Source organism: Mesocricetus auratus, unplaced genomic scaffold (assembly GCF_017639785.1).
Source record: "Mesocricetus auratus isolate SY011 unplaced genomic scaffold, BCM_Maur_2.0 Super-Scaffold_100007, whole genome shotgun sequence".
Lineage (NCBI taxonomy): Eukaryota > Metazoa > Chordata > Mammalia > Rodentia > Cricetidae > Mesocricetus > Mesocricetus auratus.
In genome coordinates, this window is record NW_024429191.1 from 66246125 (window position 1) to 66265252 (window position 19128).

General features: G+C 43.5%; 1 protein-coding gene across 2 annotated transcripts; it reads left to right on the forward strand.

Annotated features, from left to right (window-relative positions):
- The first annotated feature begins 1248 nt into the window (after window positions 1-1248).
- Vezf1 (vascular endothelial zinc finger 1) lies at window positions 1249-18841 on the forward strand. 2 transcript variants are annotated; one of them, XM_013117695.3, is made up of 6 exons: window positions 1249-1515; window positions 5728-6422; window positions 7153-7216; window positions 8857-9058; window positions 12281-12421; window positions 15551-18841. In XM_013117695.3, exons 1-6 carry the CDS (start codon window positions 1483-1485, stop codon window positions 15976-15978), a joined length of 1563 nt encoding a protein of 520 aa, XP_012973149.1. In that variant the 5' UTR covers window positions 1249-1482; the 3' UTR covers window positions 15979-18841. The 2 variants fall into 2 exon arrangements, with proteins under 2 accessions (XP_012973149.1, XP_005075857.1); XM_005075800.4 differs by having other exon boundaries at window positions 1250-1515; window positions 8875-9058.
- The last annotated feature ends 287 nt before the right edge of the window (window positions 18842-19128 follow it).

The following is a 19128-nucleotide window of genomic DNA, read 5'->3' on the forward strand; positions in this document are numbered from 1 at the left end:
CTGGTGACTGATGGAAGAGTGGGAGGGCAATATATTTACTTGTTTAATGGGTGGAAAAACAGATCAAGTTACTGTACTTAAGTTTCTATTCTCAAGAGTTCTGCAACTATGCTTCTTGGATTGTATATGTTGGGGGAAGTTGAAGATGTGTCTTTCATTAGAAGTGTCTTGAGGGGATATAGTCAAGTGTGAAATATGTTGAAGTCCTGAAATAATGTGCCCATGTAAGGAATTTTTATAAAAACAGTTTATAAAAATACCATAGATGGAGCCTGCCCCCTCATTTCTCCACGACAGATTTCTTGGACTGGAGGCACATGTTTAATAATAGTTTGTCTCTGATATTCACAGTAGCTACCTAAGTAAGGAAAGGATAGAAAACACTCAAGACTTCCTGTGGGCTTATGATCTACAGATTCCAACCAGTAGCAGTGATTGACTCCTACACAGCAAACTGCAAACAGGCTGGGGTCACCTCAGTGACATCTGATGCCGTCCAACCAGAAGTCTGACTTTTTTTCGGGGAAGGGGGCGGTGAAAATGTACTAAAGGACTAAAATAATTTTGTCTCTATACTTTCTAGTTTGTTTTGTTTGTTTTAACCCTGGCGTGAGAGGGTTTTAAATTCCTCTATCTGGAATGAAAGGGAAGGATGGGGAAGCACAAGAATAACCCAGTAATGACATCTGAACGCGTGGGAAGTGTTTCCCTCCACACTAGGAGGATCTAAAGCTGTACCCTAGTGGAATTCCCTGCTCAAATTGGAAGGCCACGCAAAGGGCGATGGCGTTATCATAGCAAAAGTGCTGAGGGTTTAGCTGGCCAGGAATGAAAATTGCGGAGTGTAGGGACACTGGAAGCCAGCTTCCCGTAGTTCGTAAGTGGAAGCTGTGATGCGCTGACCGTCTGAAGAGCCAGGTGACTGATCGGAGCTCTGACTGCTGCTGAGGGTATGATAGGGACGCGACGCCCCTGGGCACCGAATCGGAGTCACGCAAGGCAGCCCAGCTGTGCCCAGCGGGCCAGCGCCAGACCCTGGCGTCCTCCATCTTCTCTCCTGAGCTCCCCCTGCTCCAGCTGCCTAAGCCACGGACCGCAGCATCACACACCCCCGCGGGGGGGGACGCCGCGCCCCATCCCCGCCCCCGGCCCCACCCCAGCCCCCGCGCGGGCGCCCTGACCCCACCGCCCGCGGGCACTGGCTGAGCTCCGAGGCGGCGCGCCGGCGGCGGGGACGCCCGGAGGGGGTCGGAGCGGCTGGGGGCGGCGGCGGCCGGGCCGGGGCTCCCCCCCCGCCCGCGCTCGCCGCCGCGGTGGTGCGTCCCGGAGGTTACCGGAAGTGGCCGCGCTCGGCGCTGCCATGTTGAGGAGCCGCCGCTGCCGCTGCCGCCGCCGCCGCCGCCGCTTTGTTGTCGCCTCCTCCGGCTGAGGAGGCTCCCCGAGCGGGGGGAGTGGGGAGGAGGGGGGTCGGCCGCCGCAGCCATGGAGGCCAACTGGACCGCGTTCCTGTTCCAGGTACTGGGGGCCCCGGGGGGGCCGGGGGGCCAGGGGGGCCGGGCCGGGCTCGGGCGGGCGCTCCTCCCCTCCCGGCTCCGCTCTCCGGCCCGGCCTTAATCCCCCTTTGTTTTTCCGCCCGCCCGCTCCGGCGGAGCTCGGCCGCTGAGGTGAAAGGAGGTGGCCTCACGGGGTGCAGGGGAGAAGCAGGCCTCGGGGTGAACCCGGGGCCCCCCCAAGCACACACGCATACACACACCCTTCCCTCCCGCCCCGAAGGGGAAGGGAGGAGGCCGGTCGCTGTCACCACCCCGCGGCCCAGAGAAAGGAGGGCGCCGGGCCGCTGGGTAGCGCGGGCCGCTCAGCCACTGCGCGCCCGACCCGGCAGCGCGGCGCGACCAGGGGGTCCCCGGGTCCTGCTCCAAGTCCTCATCCATCTTTCGCTCGCGCTTTCGCGTCACCTCTCTTTTTGTGTGTGTGCTTGTGTGTTGACTTTCTGACCCTCCTCCCACATCCCGCGAATAGCGGGTATCTCTGGCTTCGCCGCCACTCCCCCTTCTCGCCGCCCCCTCGGGTGTACCCGACCGGGGGTGTTGCGAGCGTGGTTCCCCTCTGCAAACTTTTTTCCATTCCTAGCCCGAGTCCCAGCTGAGCCCTGGCAGCTGGTCCCCTCGCCTCTGTCCAGCTCTCCTGCGGTCCCATTGAGCTTGGGGAATCCCCGGGCTGGCGGGGCCGGGCGGGGGCGGCGAGCGGCGAGCGGCGGGGGCCGGGACTCCTGCAGGCCCGACCTTCTTCTCCGAGCGCGTCTCGCTCGCGGCCCGCTCGAACGTTCGCTCCGGCCCTGTGGGCTGTGGGAAGCGGAGTGCGAGCGCAAAGTCCGCTTACAAAGCCCCCAGATGAGTCACTCGTGGCGTGTGTGTCTTCGATTTTTTTTTTTTTTTTTGCTAGAAACTTCAAAGCTACTGTAGCGGGCACTTTAGCCATACCCTTCCCCTGCCACTTTAATGCAGGACCCCGGTTTGGAACTCCCCCCCCCCCCCCCCGTCCCCGTCCCTTGCTACGTTTCTGTTTTCAAACACATTGATGAGCAGTAGAGATGAGCTCACGGTAGAAACTTCAGAACCGGAGGTTAGCAAGCTCGTCGTTTTTAACGTGTGTCCTTGGCGCCTGCCTCAGAGTTATTTTCTTATGAATACTTCGTAAAATTCCAAACGCGTAGCTTGGGCGCTTGAGACCTTTGGAAATGCAGAATCCTCAAAAGATTATCCTCTCAGCATCTGGTCCCATCCCGGTGGAGTTAATCTAGGGAACTGGAGAACGCAAAATGGCCTTTTGTGTAACCTGGCTTGTATTAAGACAGGTTTTCAAGCGTGGGCATTTTGATTTTAAGTAATTAATGAACTAAATGGACTTACTAAAATCGTGAATTCTTAAGATTTTGGAACTCATGAACTTCCCACTTTATCATCCTGATCTAGTATTGATTTTATTGTGCTTTGATGAGCTTGCTAATAAAGTGATTATCAACTTGAGAATGCATTGGCAAAGAAATACAGAACTAGCTGCCTGGGGATTGATGCAAAGATGGCAGATGCTTTCTTTAGAAGATGCTTACAAATGGTCATTTTACAATAAAGGACTGATAAACCATTGAAGTATTAGACCGAGTGTCTGTGAACTTAATGGAGAATGAACAAACCAAAACAAGTTCTTTATTAAAGGAGAAACCCACAGTTATGTCTTTGGGAAATACTTTTTAAAAGCTATTTTAACTATTCTTTTCCTGGAAAAAGCTAATGCCAACCTATTAATTTTTTCACCTGATGAGGAAATGTGAAAGCTCATATTTGATCCTGGACATGCAGTGCCCTGAAAATTGTTGGAAAAGCTGTGATTTAGAGTTGAGGACAATGAGTAAAGAGACTTTCAGTCTTTCCTATGGAAAGGTACAAGTAGACATTCAGTGCCAGCTTCCAGTTACTCGCCGGGGAAATGGAGAATTAAACTGTTTCTTGGAGCATCCTGTTGAATTTATATCTTTAGGCAAATTTTAATAACCTGCTTGCTTTCCAGATAACATGGTGGAAAGTGAAAGTGTAGCTCTTAAAATATTTGATGGATGATTCTTCTAACAGGGCATTCAAGATATGACTCACCAATGCTAATTTGTTTCAGTACAAAATCTTTTACCCTCTGGCAACGGAGATTTCATGGTTCCATGTCCTACTACCCTGAGTGATGAAATAACATTTCTGGTTTGCCTTTTGCCAGCACCAGAAAAAGGAAAGCTTGTGCAGGGTTAGAGCTGTGCACTTGAGTTAGAAGATGAAGTTTAAACTTCGATGTTATGATGATGCTAGTCAAATAAAAGCCTACTGAGAACTTACATTTGAGAAGTAAATCACTTCACTGAAGGCAGGCTGTGGTTTTTATTTAACTCTCTTTCTCAGAAAACAAGCCGAGGAAAATCACCCTCTTCACTGGCTTTATAGAGAAGTGCTTCTAGTAGTTCTATAGCGTTTTACTCAAGAAGCAGGGACCTGGGGTGACCCTTATGAGAGTGAGCATCAGTAATGCTATAGAGGTAATCTGTACTGCACAAACATCTGGATTGGTAAAATGACAGTAATGTCTTTTAGTACTCCATCCTACTAATGGTTGTTTAGAATTGAAAAATAGCTCAAAATGTTATAAGTTTGAACTTTGTCCAGAAGATTTGCATTCCATGATGTGTGATCTGTTAGTCTTTGAAATTGTATATCTTGAGCTAACTTCAGCTCTTAACTGTTTGTATTCGGTATGGAAACTTGGGTATCCTAGTTAGCTCGAAAAAGAGTAAGATGAGGGACCAAATTCTGTAGGTACACCTGGGTAGATAGACCCCAGGTTAAAAGAGCTGCACACATTAGATGAAAAGTGAACTGTAATTCAGTATGGACACTGAATCTGGAAAGATACCCATTAGTAGCTACAATTTCTGAGTGTCATTCCAAAGTCTAAAGGACATTTAAGTCAAAATTATTAAATTCAGACCACTACCTTTGGATGCCATGCCTCCTAACTGTTAGGGAGAGTGGTTGTAGGCATAGTTACTGAGCTGAGCTGTCAGTGTGGGATAGATGTTCTTGACCATCAAAGGAGGAGCTCTGCCAGTTTTCTTGGGCACCTGTTTTGTTTTCTGTGTCTTTAATCAAGTTAGTACAGTGTGAAGGGTAAGAAAACTGCCTAAAGTGATGGGATATAGGCTCTGCCTAGGATGTAATATGCTTAAAATATTTGGAACTCTTAGCATGATCCTTTTAGGAGTACAAAACTCAAGGACTTGGGCTCACTGTCAAGTATTAAAAAAATAATGTTGGTAAAGAACAACATATTAGGAAGAGCTATTTCAAGAACTTTTTCCATCATTTTCTAAAATTTCCAAACAGTGGTCCAGCTAATACTGTATCTAATACTGTATCACAGCCTGCTTCTGGAAGAGGATGGACTCTTGCGTTGCAGTTTGTTTTCTCTTTTACTAGTGTCAGTAAAGGACCCAGGCTCTAGTAGAGGAGGATTTGTGATCTGAGAAATAACTGACAGGTGTTTTGCCACCTTCACAGATGCCTTCCCAGTTGATAAATGGCAGCTTTCATTTCAGCCAAATCTTTTAGTAGAGTTAAGTGATGGACTTTATAAGTAAACTTCTACAGCTAGTGTATGTATTCACAGAACTACATTTCTTTCATTGCTTAGCAGGCCCTTTCTCAATCACTAGTTTTCTGATAGAGAGTGAGAGCTTGGTGCTTTTTATGTCTTTAGTAACAGACAACTAGATGATCATGTTGGTCGTGTATAGAGTTTGTATGTTGCCACAATCTAAGGTACTGTTAAATACTTAAATCTGGAATGTAAATTTTTTGACAAGTTATTTAAACTTGGTTTCTGTATTGACAGTCAAATGTGGGCTGGTTTCATCAGGTAATGTCTTTCATGACTAGGATAGTGTGTACTTTAATCAGCTGTTTGAAAGTATGATTGCAGTCAGCAATGTATATGCAAAAATCTTGATCAGTCACAATTTTCAGTGTTTTGTGCCCAGAGGTCTTCAGAGCAGGTGGTCACTGCAGCTCTGTTACAGAGAGCAATTCACAGGCTCCTGGACTGTCTCTTCTCTCTCTTGTCTGGAGTATGTTGAATGGTTAAGGTCATTCTGAGGAGCTCAATTTCTCAAGTGTAAATGTTTGGTTTTAGGCCCATGAAGCCTCCCATCACCAACAGCAGGCAGCACAGAACAGCTTGCTACCCCTCCTGAGTTCTGCTGTGGAGCCCCCTGATCAGAAACCGTTGCTTCCAATACCAATAACTCAGAAACCTCAGGCTGCACCAGAAACATTAAAGGATGCCATTGGGATTAAAAAAGAAAAGCCCAAAACTTCATTTGTGTGCACTTACTGCAGTAAAGCATTCAGGGACAGCTATCACCTGAGGCGCCATCAGTCCTGCCACACAGGAATCAAGTTGGTGTCTCGGGCAAAGAAAACCCCCACCACGGTGGTTCCCCTTATCTCCACCATCGCTGGGGACAGCAGCCGAACTTCGTTGGTTTCAACCATTGCGGGCATCTTATCAACAGTCACTACATCTTCCTCGGGCACCAACCCCAGTAGCAGTGCCAGCACCACGGCAATGCCTGTGCCCCAGTCTGTCAAGAAGCCCAGTAAGCCTGTCAAGAAGAACCACGCATGTGAGATGTGTGGCAAGGCCTTCCGGGATGTGTACCACCTCAATCGGCACAAGCTTTCCCATTCGGACGAAAAGCCCTTTGAGTGTCCTATTTGTAATCAGCGCTTCAAGAGGAAGGACCGGATGACTTACCATGTGAGGTCTCATGAAGGAGGCATCACCAAGCCCTATACTTGCAGTGTTTGTGGGAAAGGCTTCTCCAGGTACTGCATTTTGCTTTGCTTTTTCATTATGGTATTAGTGAGCGTCAGTTTGTGTTTGTGATCTAGGTTTATGTGAGAAGACACATGAGCAGGTCTATATTTTAAGAGAAAGTTGGTGATAGATATTCTAATAGGTCTAACTCTGGTTTGGTGTGGCTGACTAGTGGAGACATAGCACTTAACTTGTTAGGTCCTTTAAGGTGGGACTTTGGTAGACCCAGACTTTCATTTGGCACATGGATTCTTATCACTCCAAAAATGTGTGCAAATCAAAGAGACTTTCCTGTTCATTGGGATGACCTTGGATACTCTTAAATGCAACTTTTAGGAGGATCTTCCCAAACCTCCTGCTTCCCCATTTTTATGTGTGTACTATTTCACTTAAAAGCAAAGCAAAACAACAACAGCAACAAAAAAAAAAAAAACCACCTCTTAGAGTTAACACAGTGGTATTTCTACATACCTGTGATTGAAACTAAAACTTTGAGTGTTTGTGATTGTAAAGAATCAGGAATGAATATGACCTGATGTTGACTAGAAGAAAGAGCAGGTGAAGGACTAAGATTTGTGTTATGATGTGAGAGGTGAGGTGGTTTGCACTGAGGGCAGAGGGAGTTGGCAATTCTGCTTTCTGCAGAATGCTCTCTGTAGTGTGCCAAGGTGCAGCGTCGCATAAGTAACCTTCTCTCTGAGTGTTCCTTTACATCTTCTGTTTGAAACTCTTTTACAGGCCTGACCACCTAAGCTGTCATGTAAAACATGTGCATTCAACAGAGAGACCCTTCAAATGCCAAGTAAGAGTTAAGATGACTTAACCTCATGTCGCGCCTGATGCACAGTATTCAGAGTCGGAGCCACTCAAGTCTTGTGGTCCTTTAACAGTCTTCAAGTCACTGACTGCAGTGAATGTGGCTCATCGGATTCTAGTTTTAGAATATATAAGACAGTATATTTTATAATAAAAGATTGTTTTAAAATATAAGTGTATTATTTCGTGTAGCTATGTTTTTGTTTCCTTGGGCAATAATTTTTGGTGTAAGAGGGGGAAATTTTTTTCTGTAATTAAAAAAGTACTTATGTGTATATGTATATACCTGAGTGTCTGTATGTGTACCATAGGCATTCAGGAGCCCAAGTAGGTCAGAAGAGGGCATCAGATGGTTGTGAACCGCTGCATGGGTGCTAGGAACCAAACTTGGGTCCTCTACAAGAACAGCCAGTGATCTTAACTCCAACCCCTTTTGTAAATTTTTATGTTATGTGTATGAATGTTTGCCTGCATATATGTATGTGTACCATGTACATTCCTGCTGTCCAACCAGGGCAAAAGAGGTTGTCAGATACCCTGAAACTGGAATTACAGATACTTGTGAGCCACCATGTGGTTGCTGGGAACTAAACTTGATTCTCCTGCAAGAGCAGCCACTGTTCTTAACCAATGAGACACCTCTCTAGCCCAGAGAAGGGGAAAATGTTATAGTGCATTTTCTGTCATCATTTGGATAACTGTTATTATTTACTAGATTTTTGTCTGCTGTTACCAAATTTGAAAATATATTTAGATCAGTTTTTTTTTTTTTTTTTTTTTGGTTTTTCAAGACAGGTTTTCTTTGTGTAGCTTTGGAGCCTATCCTGGCACTCGCTCTGTAGACCAGGCTGGCCTCCAGCTCACAGAGATCCACCTGCCTCTACCTCCCGAGTGCTGGAATTAAAGGCATTTGCCACCAACACCTGGCTAGATCAGTGATTTTAGTAGACATAAATTGTCATAATGAAAAAGTTAAGAATTTTGCTAAATCAAATGAGTGTTTTAGGCATTCCTGATCCTGGTTTGTTCCTGAAGGTTCTTAGTGCTCCTTTCAATTGTTTGTTAATGACTGGTTTTATTAAGTAAATGACTTGAATTCTAAGAAAAATCTAATTGAAGGAAGGATCATAGTGCCATTCAGTGAGTACCTGCTATGCATGTCAGGCTCTTAATTTGCCGGACATTTTGTGATAGGTGTTGTCCCGGTTCCATAGAAACATCAGACAGGAACTGTTTTGTTCAGCATTACACTGTTTATGGTTTGTGAAACTCAGTTTAAATCCAGTTGTTTTTTTTTTTTTTTGTCTTGTTTGACTTTGTTCTTGCAGTGCTGGGGATTGAACCCATGAGACAGGTACTCTATTATTGAGCCGTTGGCTCAGCCCTAAATCTAGGTTTAACTGAATGTGAGACGCACATCTTTCCACTACTCTGTGTTGATGTATTTTCTTCCTCAAAAATAGAAGCATCTAAAATTCACCAGATGTTTTATGATCTGTGATTCTCAATAACACATGCGCTGAAAATTATACTAGTTTAGCCAGCTTGCTGATGTGGGTAGGGGTAACGTGTAGAATATACGTACTTTAAAATGAGTTGAACAGGATAGTCTATATTTAAAAAAAGTTTTCCTCCCTCATGCAGACGTGCACTGCTGCCTTTGCCACCAAAGACAGACTACGGACACACATGGTACGCCACGAAGGCAAGGTGTCATGTAACATCTGTGGGAAGCTCTTGAGTGCAGCATACATCACCAGCCACTTAAAGACACATGGGCAGAGCCAAAGTATCAACTGTAATACATGTAAACAAGGCATCAGCAAAAGTAGGTGATGTTTCAGATTGTTTTACATTTCATATTGATGAAATCTAGGCTTCTCTTTTCAATAAAGCAAAGACATTTTGACTATGTCCTCAGGACTGTATAAATGTTCATCTTGTTTCTTCCCATCTCTAAAATAGGCAAGCAGGCATCAATGGAGAGAACCTGTTGGTGTTGGAACTGTGCTTTAAATACATGTATGCAAACAATGTTGTTACAATCTCCATTCATTTGCTTCTAGTCCCATACTTGTCTACTATTAATTATACCCACAGAGCAGAATTTCATCCCAGCTATTCTCAGTGTTTCATGAGGTTTGAATAAGAGCTCTGGTGCTTAGAATTGCAGCAGCTGGATGTGGTGGTTCACACCTGTATTCCTAGAGCATGGGAGCTAGAAGCAGGAGTATCAGAAGTTCAAGGTCAGAGTTGGATAAAAAGTACATTTGAGGCTAACCTGCAATCCTATCTCAAAATAATACAATAATAATAAACTTGAGCCAAGGATGGTGGCATATACTTGTAATCCTAGGTCTTGGGAAATGGAACCAGGAAGATCAGGAGTTCAAGGCTAGCATCACCAACAGAGACAGTTTAAGACCAGCCTGGGCTACATGAGACCCTCTCTCTCTCTCTCTCTCTCTCTCTCTCTCACACACACACTCTCTCTCTCTCTCTCTCTCTCTCACACACACACACACACACACACACACACACACACACACACGAGGATATCATAGCATTTGAAGGTCTGAATATTTGAAGATAAAATTTAGTACTTAATATAACAAAGTTTTTATTTTAAAAATTTCCCTAACCACTAGAAGGTTATTTTCATAATTCTGGATCTTATTACATATATATTTCTTTTTTTTTTTGGGGGGGGGGTTTTCGAGACAGGGTTTCTCTGTGGCTTTGAAGGCTGTCCTGGAACTCGCTCTGTAGACCAGGCTGGCCTCGAACTCACAGAGATCCGCCTGCCTCTGCCTCCCGAGTGCTGGGATTAAAGGCGTGCACCACCAACGCCCGGCTTACATATATATTTCATGCAAGAGAAATGTCAGATTCTCTAAATAAACGATCATGAATGGCTTCAGTAAATGGGAAAGTTTAATATGTTTTTGCTTTGGTTTGGTTTTATTCTTGTAGTCTTGGCTGACTTGGAACTCAGAGACCTGCCTTCCTCTGCCTCCCAAGTGCTTGTATTAAAAGTGCATGCCAGCTGTCTACACTCTTCACAGCCCCCCAGAGCCACTGGTGCCCAGGCCATATCATAACAACCTGAGTCTGAGACATCCTCAAGATTGCCTCCTCTCTTACCTGCATTGACATCAGTAAGGTTGCAAGACAGAACTCCACTAAAGGTCACTAAGTTCCTGTAAAGAAATATGCCTGATCATCCGAGACTTTGGACTTAGTGTCTCTTCGGTGAACAAGCTCACTCACGAGAAATAGAAGCAGTGGTGCTCTCTCATGGGGCTCGGATGACACTCAGACAAGGCCATGTGGAAAGCCTTGGGCAATGATGGACTGTTACCTGTTAGTTGGCTCCTTCCTACACCCAATCTCAGTCACTGCTGAGCAGCCCTGGAGCAGTGGAGCGCTGGCATAGATGAACACCACATTCCCCAAAGCAATATTTAGGAGGTGTCGAGCCTTTTCATCATATTGCTGCAATTTTCCAGAGTCTTGGATTTTGGTAGAAAATGCCTTGAGTATGAATTGAATGGACAGGCTTGAAGCCAGAGCAGGAAAGAGAATGGACAGAACCACAGGAAAGCACATGTTCTCTCAACATGGAATAGAGCTTGTTATATTTCTAAGTCTTCTGCCATTCTGTCTGTTGACCTTTTATTTTTTTTGTCCTTACCCCTTTTAATATTATTATTTCTAAAAATACTGATATTTTTATTACAAAAAAGATATAATAAATAAGCATTCAGTAAAAGCATAAAAAAAAAAAAAAAAAGTGCATGCCAGCTTACCTAACTAACTTAATGTGTTTTAATCCCATCCACTTGTGTATTTTTGTGAGTATATTGGGTTCATTATCTAGCATACTTATAAGCATACTTTATAAAAATTTACTGGGTTTTTTTTTTTTTTTTTTTTTTTTTTGGTTTTTTGAGACAGGGTTTCTCTGTGGCTTTGGAGGCTGTCTTGGAACTTGCTCTGTAGACCAGGCTGGTCTCGAACTCACAAAGATCCACCTGCCTCTGCCTCCCAAGTGCTGGGATTAAAGGCATGCACCACCACCGACCAATTAAAAATTTACTTTCAATGTATACCTTTGTGGTTAAATAAATATTGTTAATAGTTTATGGGCTGGAGAGATGGCTCAGAGGTTAAGAGTACTGACTGTTCTTCCAGAGGTCCTGAGTTCAATTCCCAGCAACCACATGGTGGCTCACAACCATCTACAATTCAAACTGGTACCCTATTCCAGTATGTAGGTCGAACACTGTATATGTAATAAAGAAATAAAATCTTTTAAAAAAAAAAAAAAAAAAAAAAAAAAAATAGTTTATTAAATATTGAACCCATGATAACATCCAATTTCCTTTTTCAAAGGTAATGCCTTTTTAATATAGCCAATAATTGTTTTCTTTATTTAGTGTGTGTGCACACACACGCCACAGTGCAAGTGTGAAGGGCAGGGGAAAACTTTGGGGCGTCGGTTTTCTCCTTCCCATCAGAGGTTAAGTTTAGGTCATCAGGCTTGTGTCAGGTATCTTTACTTGGGAAGCCATCTTGCTGGCCCTAGTTTAGCAAACTTATTTGTTTGGCTCAGTATAGTCACAAGCTGGAAAAAAAAAGATTCACTACAAGAGTTAATAGTTAAATGACAATGTCCATAGAGGTACAAGGAGTCAAAGCATCTAGATCTGGGTGTTTGTTTGTTTTTGAAACAGGTTCTCACTATGTAGTCTTGGCTGGCTTAGAACTCACAATGTAGATCACAAAACTGCTCAAGAACTTGGAGATCCACCTGTCTCTGCTTCCTGAGCATTGAGGTTAAAGGTGTCCATCACCACTTCTGGCTTGGGTTTCTTTGCTTTCGTTTTTACAGGGCCTTAGGCTGAGAATGGAACCCATGGCTTCCTGCATGTTAGCCAACCACTGTAACAGCTGACCTATTATATCTCAAGCTGCTAGGTTTGGGTTTGAAAACATGGTTGTACTTATTCAAGGTAAACACAGTGTTTGTCTTTTGTCTTTGGAATAGCATGCATGAGTGAAGAGACCAGCAATCAGAAGCAGCAGCAGCAGCAACAGCAGCAGCAGCAGCAGCATGTGACGAGCTGGCCAGGGAAGCAGGTAGAGACACTGAGACTGTGGGAAGAAGCTGTCAAAGCAAGAAAGAAAGGTAAGAAGGGGCTTCCAGTGCTCCGGGTGGGGCTTAAGGAGTGTTTAATTAGTACTCCAGGTGACAGAAGGGGAGCGCAGCTTACTGGACAGTATTTTATATCAACTAGTTATTGGTGACAGGGCTTCCATTTAGGCTTTTATTACTGGGAAGTAAAAGTCTGCAGTGCTTTCTGCTTTGTTCTTTCTCTGGGTTTACTTTTTGTTACATGTGCAGTCAAGATTGGGGCTTATAGTTCCTTTTTATGTCAGTGTCCTTGTGTTAAGGGTTCCTTTTTTTGTTTTGTTTTAAGTCATAGTGTCTGTGTAGCTTTGGCGGTCCTGGAACTCACTCTGTAGACCAGGCTGGCCTCAAATCCACAGAGACCACCTGCTTCTGCCTCCCAAGTGATGGGACTAAAAGGTGTGCATCACTATGCTTGACATGGGCACTTTTGTTTTTTGTGTTTTTGTTTGGGGGGTTGTTTGTTTGTTTTCCAAGACAGGGTTTCTCTGTGTAATATCTCTGGCTGCCCTGGAACTTGCTTTGTAGACCAGACTAACCTTGAACTCATAGAGATGGTCTGCTTCTGCCTTGGGAGTACTGAGATTATAGGCTTGTGCCATCATCGCCCAATGGGCTCCTTTTTAAATTTCTTGTGTAAGTTCATTTTCTCATAGCTGATTTTCTGTTTCCCAGGGCTGGCTCTGCACTGATTATTTGGTACATAATTCAAACCTTACTGTCTTTTCTCTTGGCTCTTGGTTTCACCTTTAATCTCCTTTAGCCCTTCACAGGGCTGCCCCTATCTTAACCTCTCTGCACCTCTGCTGTTGAGGACTTTGTCATAGAAATAGAGATAGTGAGTGATAACTGTGCAGTAGTTGAAAGTATATTGTGTGAGATATTTTCACTAGAGAAGGAGTAAAAGTGTTTGAAGACATAGTAGAAGGATGCTTGAGGGCTGGGGCACAGCTCAGCAGTAAACACTTGCCTTCTATGTACAGTACCAAAAGTCTGATCCTCTAGAGTGAAAAGAAGACTGGAGAGGAGGCAGGGAAGTGTCGTGGGAGACAGAAACGCCTTCCTTTGAACAGAGCATGAGGACAAGAGAACGTCAGCAGTGACACTGTCTCCCAGGAAGCCAGTGGCTCTTCTCCCTTTCTCACTTGCTGCATTTGTTTTCCTTGTTGTACTTTAGTTTGCTTTGCACAATAAGACTTGATTGTTTAGCTCATCTTCTGACCTTCATTAAACAAAATGCTATTGTGTTCCCATTTATAGCTGGAGTCTCTCTCTCTTTTAGTAAACATTACATTTTGGGAGAGAGGAGACTGCTATATTGAAAACCTAATGAAAATCTAAACTTGATTTTAAAATGTCAGTGTTTTGCTTTGTTTTTTTGAGACAGAATCTCACTATGTAGCCCTAGCTGCCCAAGAACTCCCAAACCCAGAGGTCCACGCCCAGCCAGAAATGTCCTTTAAATATTAAACTTGGATACATTTTAAGTTCCCAAACATGGATGAAAATCAGATTATCATTGATGAAGCTTTTTAACTATAGACTTCCCAGGTTCCATCTCGGTTCACTATTGAATATCCCAGAAATCTGTTAAAAAAACAAAGCCTCCCTGGTTGGTTCTCCATCATCAGTCTTGTTTGGCAACTCCTGGTATGTAGTACAAAGCATGCCAGATAATGTCAGACCAATCAGAGAAGGCTGCTTAGTAATCGGAAGTGATTTGACCCTTCTGTGGAGCCTGTGCAGACCTCCTCCAGCTGTAGACTTGAATGGGTGTCACAGGTCTGTCTCCTTAGTGGCATTTTATGGTATATTGGTAGGTGGTACTGAATTTTCTTGAGGGGGTGAATGGGATGTCACTTTCTTGGATTTCTTTTTTTTAATTAAGATTTATTATTTATGTGTATGAATTGCATGTATATGCACCATGTGCATGCCCTATCCCTGCAAAATAAAAGGGTTTCAGATCCCCTGGGACTGGAGTTACATATTGTTTTGAGCCACCATGTAGGTGCTGGTAATTGAACCCAGGATGTCTGCAAGAGTAACATGTGCTCTTAACTGCTGATCCAACTCTCCAGCCCCAGGGATGTTTTAAAGAACTGTTCAGGCATTGCTGGATCAAAAGCACTGGGGTTCCCTAACATGTCACAGGATTTCCTTGCCTGAGTTAGTCCTACTTGGTATGCTTGGTGGTGTGTGTAATGTGTGCAGTTAGATGATATTGGGCATGAAGTAGGTGATTATATCAGCATTAGAAAAAAAGAGGAAGTAGGGGTGAGAAGGAAAGAAAGAGAGCACAGCTACTGAGTAGTAGCTTTTCTCTTAACACAAGAAGCTTTCTAAGCCAGACATGGTGGCACACGCCTTTAATCCCAGCACTGGGGAGGTAGAGGCAGATAGAAGGTCTCTGAGCCCAGTCTGGGCTATATAGCCAATTAAAGGCCAGCCAAGGCTACATAGTGAGACCTTTTTCTCAAAAAGAAAAGAAATATTATAAACTACAGTATTATTTAGCTCTAGTTCCCTCTGACTCAGACAGACACTAAAGTAGTGTTTATCATTCTTCACCCATTTTTAAAACCTCAGCAGAATGTGGCTTCACATCTCAGAAACCTTTTTTCATTTTGTGTCCGTGAGTGCACACACCTTTCTGCTAGTTACAGTGTGCCTTTTGAGAAATCACTGGCACAGCTCTGTGTAGACAGCCTTTCCCGCTGGCCTGCTGGTGGTTGACTTCTCCCAGGAAAGGCCGTAGAACTCAGGAGAGCTGCATGAAGGCAGTGAGGACACTTAGCCTACTTAGCACCTCTGCTTCCCAGAGGGTATTGTAGAAGTCACTGGTCCTCTCAGCATATCTCTGAGGTAGGTAAGTAAATCTGAACTGAAACCAGAAGTTCAGGGCTAAACAAACTGCCCAAGTCCTCCCAGGCATCAGAGACTCACACAGTGGGGTCCCCAGCCCCAGGACTGTGCTCAGAAGGTCCTCTCCTCATATTTGATCACTTGGTAGAAACTGTAATTTGATTTATTAAATGTTCTTTTTAATTAAGAGAAGTTAATTCAGAAGCTGAATTTTGCTTATAGTTTTGAGAGCCTAAAGTCCCTTTTGTCTTCTCATTTTAGAAGCTGCCAACCTGTGCCAAACCTCCACGGCTGCTACGACACCTGTGACTCTCACTACTCCATTCAATATAACGTCCTCTGTGTCATCTGGGACTATGTCAAACCCAGTCACAGTGGCAGCTGCAATGAGCATGAGAAGTCCAGTAAATGTTTCAAGTGCAGTTAATATAACCAGCCCAATGAACATAGGGCATCCTGTAACTATAACCAGTCCATTATCCATGACCTCTCCTTTAACACTCACTACCCCAGTCAACCTCCCCACCCCTGTAACTGCCCCGGTGAATATAGCACACCCTGTCACCATCACGTCTCCGATGAACCTGCCCACGCCTATGACATTAGCTGCTCCTCTCAATATAGCAATGAGGCCTGTGGAAAGCATGCCTTTCTTGCCCCAAGCTTTGCCTACATCACCACCTTGGTAAACAGTATTACAAAGTCAAAATATGGGTTAAAGTAAATATTTACCAGCAACTTACTTTTAGTTGATTAAAGCAAAAAAAGACAGACTATGAAATTGGGAGATTTTATTATGTTAGTTAATAAGAGTGTAGTAGCATTTGCTCCAATTTGGCTGGGGTTGTTCAAAGTAGGGTATATGTGTAACTTATCACTGGACCACATTAGTTTAATCGGAAACCCTGTTAGCTGACAGCATTGCTTAAACAGGATAGTAGCTGACAAGGTGAAACACCAGAATTAAATGCAATCATAAAACCCATTTCAAAATGAAAAAAAGCATTATTTGTTTTTAATTATTATTGTTTTTAATCCTACAAAATCATTTTATTGTAAACACTAGCAGAGCTTTTCCCTCTGTATAAGGTGGATGGTTTAACCTGAAGTTCTAAACCCACAGACTGAGAGCTAGTGTAGAATTGTCTGTGTTTTTTGTTTGTATGAGTAAACCGATGCATTGTCATAATAAAATGCATTTCAGAGAATATGCATTTTACCTTTGGGAATATGTTAATTTCAGGCAGCATTCCCTATGGGAAAGGTGATACCAGCTCTGATATGCAAAGCATATGATAATTTATCATTCTAACTTCAACATATAATAGGGATTGTGACCTGATATTTGGAGATGTAAATATTGCTCAGCATATTAATCCTGATGGAATATAGCATTGTAGTTGACTTTTTTAAAAAAACAAAAAATTAAAAAAAAAAATAAATTGTGTTTTGATGAGAAAAGGCTGCAGCTGACTTAGGAGAAGTCAGGTGTGCACATAGGCAGGCTCCAAACACAGGCCAGTGGGTCCTGTACAGGAGCAACGAGGACTTTGGAACCATTTAAATCTATTGCTTTAAATTGGAAGACATTGGAGGCACTGGGATGTGATAGGCCCCTCTCTCTCCCAATCAGCGCCTGTTGATGTTACAATAGGCACAGATGTGTTAGACGCTCACTAGAGTTTATGTCTTATATTAAATTGTATACAGTTTTTATTCTAACCACTAACTAGGTAGGATGCCCCTTCAGAACAAGCAGAGTGTATCTTTTCTCCCTCCTTCTGTCTAATCAAGTATTGTGCAGATTTGTTCAACTTTGTAAATATGGACATCACTTTTTTTTTTTCCTTTAAGAAAACACTTTCTGGAGTTTTCAGGGAGGCAGCTGTCTGCATGCTTCATGGAAGCCCAGCAGTGATGTGCACGTTGAGACATGTGCTTTTGTTTCTTAGCCGGATGCTTTATCCCTGTACATACGGTAGAAACCAAAAGCTAGGGAATCAGTTCCTCTTTATGCCATCATGCCACACTTTGTTTTTAAAGCATTGTGTTAAAGAAGAGTTCATTCAAACCAAGATGCTGTATTTTTTTTTTACATTGCAATGTGTTTTGAGTCTTTTTCATTTTTAATCTTGCAGTTAAGAGAAATGGAAATGAGTTTCATTAGCCCTGCAGAATGCATGCAGGACTCTTCACCAGATGACTTCCGTTTATACCCCACTGTGTCAGTACAAACATCAAAATACCTTGCATCTGAGGCAGACTTCCTACATCAGGGACAGGTATCTGTGTGTCATTATACAAAACAGTTCTAGGGGGATGAACTACATAGTAAAAAATATTAAAATAAATAGTACCTAGTGTAAAATAATTTTATAAATGATCTTTTGTACTTTAGGACATTAAATTGTACAACTTTTGTATATATAAAGCTTAGGAACTTTCTGTTTAGCAGGAAGGCAACACATTCCTACACTTTTAATGTATATGTTTGTTATAATGTCCATGTAAACATGCCCTATGTTTGTGCCTTTTAATTAGTTTGTCTCAATAAACAAAATGTAGAGAACAATATGTAGCTATGACTTTGTTACAACAGTTCTTATCCACAGTTGAGAATTGGTTTGTTTTTAATATGTAGATCATTATGTGTGAGCTACTGGAAGGGCTCCTGTGGGGAAGGCCCAGGAATGGCTCTGCTGAGACCTGGGAGGGTGCGGTCACATGTGGAGGAAACCCTCATTTCCTGGCATGTGCTCTGTCTGCTGGGCCTGTCATCTCTGTTCTGCTGGCAGTTGTGATCCATCATGGTTCAGACAGCCCAGGCTTCCTCCATAGTGGTCCAAGGAGCAGTTCTCAAAGTGGGCAGGTACGGGCCCTTCCCTCAGGCTACAGCGTGGTCATAAGATCCTGAGAGTATTCTTACAGGAAAAAAAAAGGATATATACTAGAAATGATTGTTTTATCAATTCATTGTAAACAGGAGACTTCATTGTATGACTTCAGTTAAAATGCTATTTTGTATGCATACTCTATTCACTTAAGAAGCTTGTCTGCAATAATAAAGCCACGTTGTGTCTTCTTTGGGGAGGGAGAGAGCTGATGTGAGGGTGGGGTGAGGGTAGGCCATTGCAAAGGGGGCGCAAACAGGCTGTGTGGTGAGACCCTCCTGTGTCTTGGAATTGAAACTGAGTTGTGACACTGATGAACTGACGGCACCGACGGCCACCACTCTACAAAAAGGCAGAGTTTGTTCTCCCTCCTGGTTGTGACCTGGTGGAGAGCTTCCCCTTTATCAGATTGGCAGCTAAACAGTTGTATTAGATAATCCTCAAATCTGACATCCAGCCTGTTATGCTTGCTCTAGGGCTCGCTGCTTGGCCTGCATTTACCTTTTACTGTGTATTCATTTCCCTCCTAAGGTGTGCTCCTAAATGAAGGTTTCTATGTACGCAGATGATGATTTTACCTGTCAATACCAGCACTGTATTACTAACATGCAAAATACTGCAGATTTATTTTGACAAATTAAAGTTAACCAGTCACAACTGTTATGATGGATTGCTTAATATCGCAGAAGCTTCTTCGGTTCACTATGACGGTAGAAAAATGATTGAAGTACTACCTCCCCAGGTGTGCACTTCTGTTACTGGGCTGGAAAGGGAGGGAGGGAGGGTTGGTTGTACCACGGTGCCATAGACTATAGAAGGGTACTCACCCCTGCCACACAGCTCCCCTGAGGGCTGACATTAATTGTCATGTAAAGCCTCCAGGCAGGTTGTTAAGGCAGATCTGACAAGTACCCAAATGATAATATCACTAAGCAGCAAATCAAGACT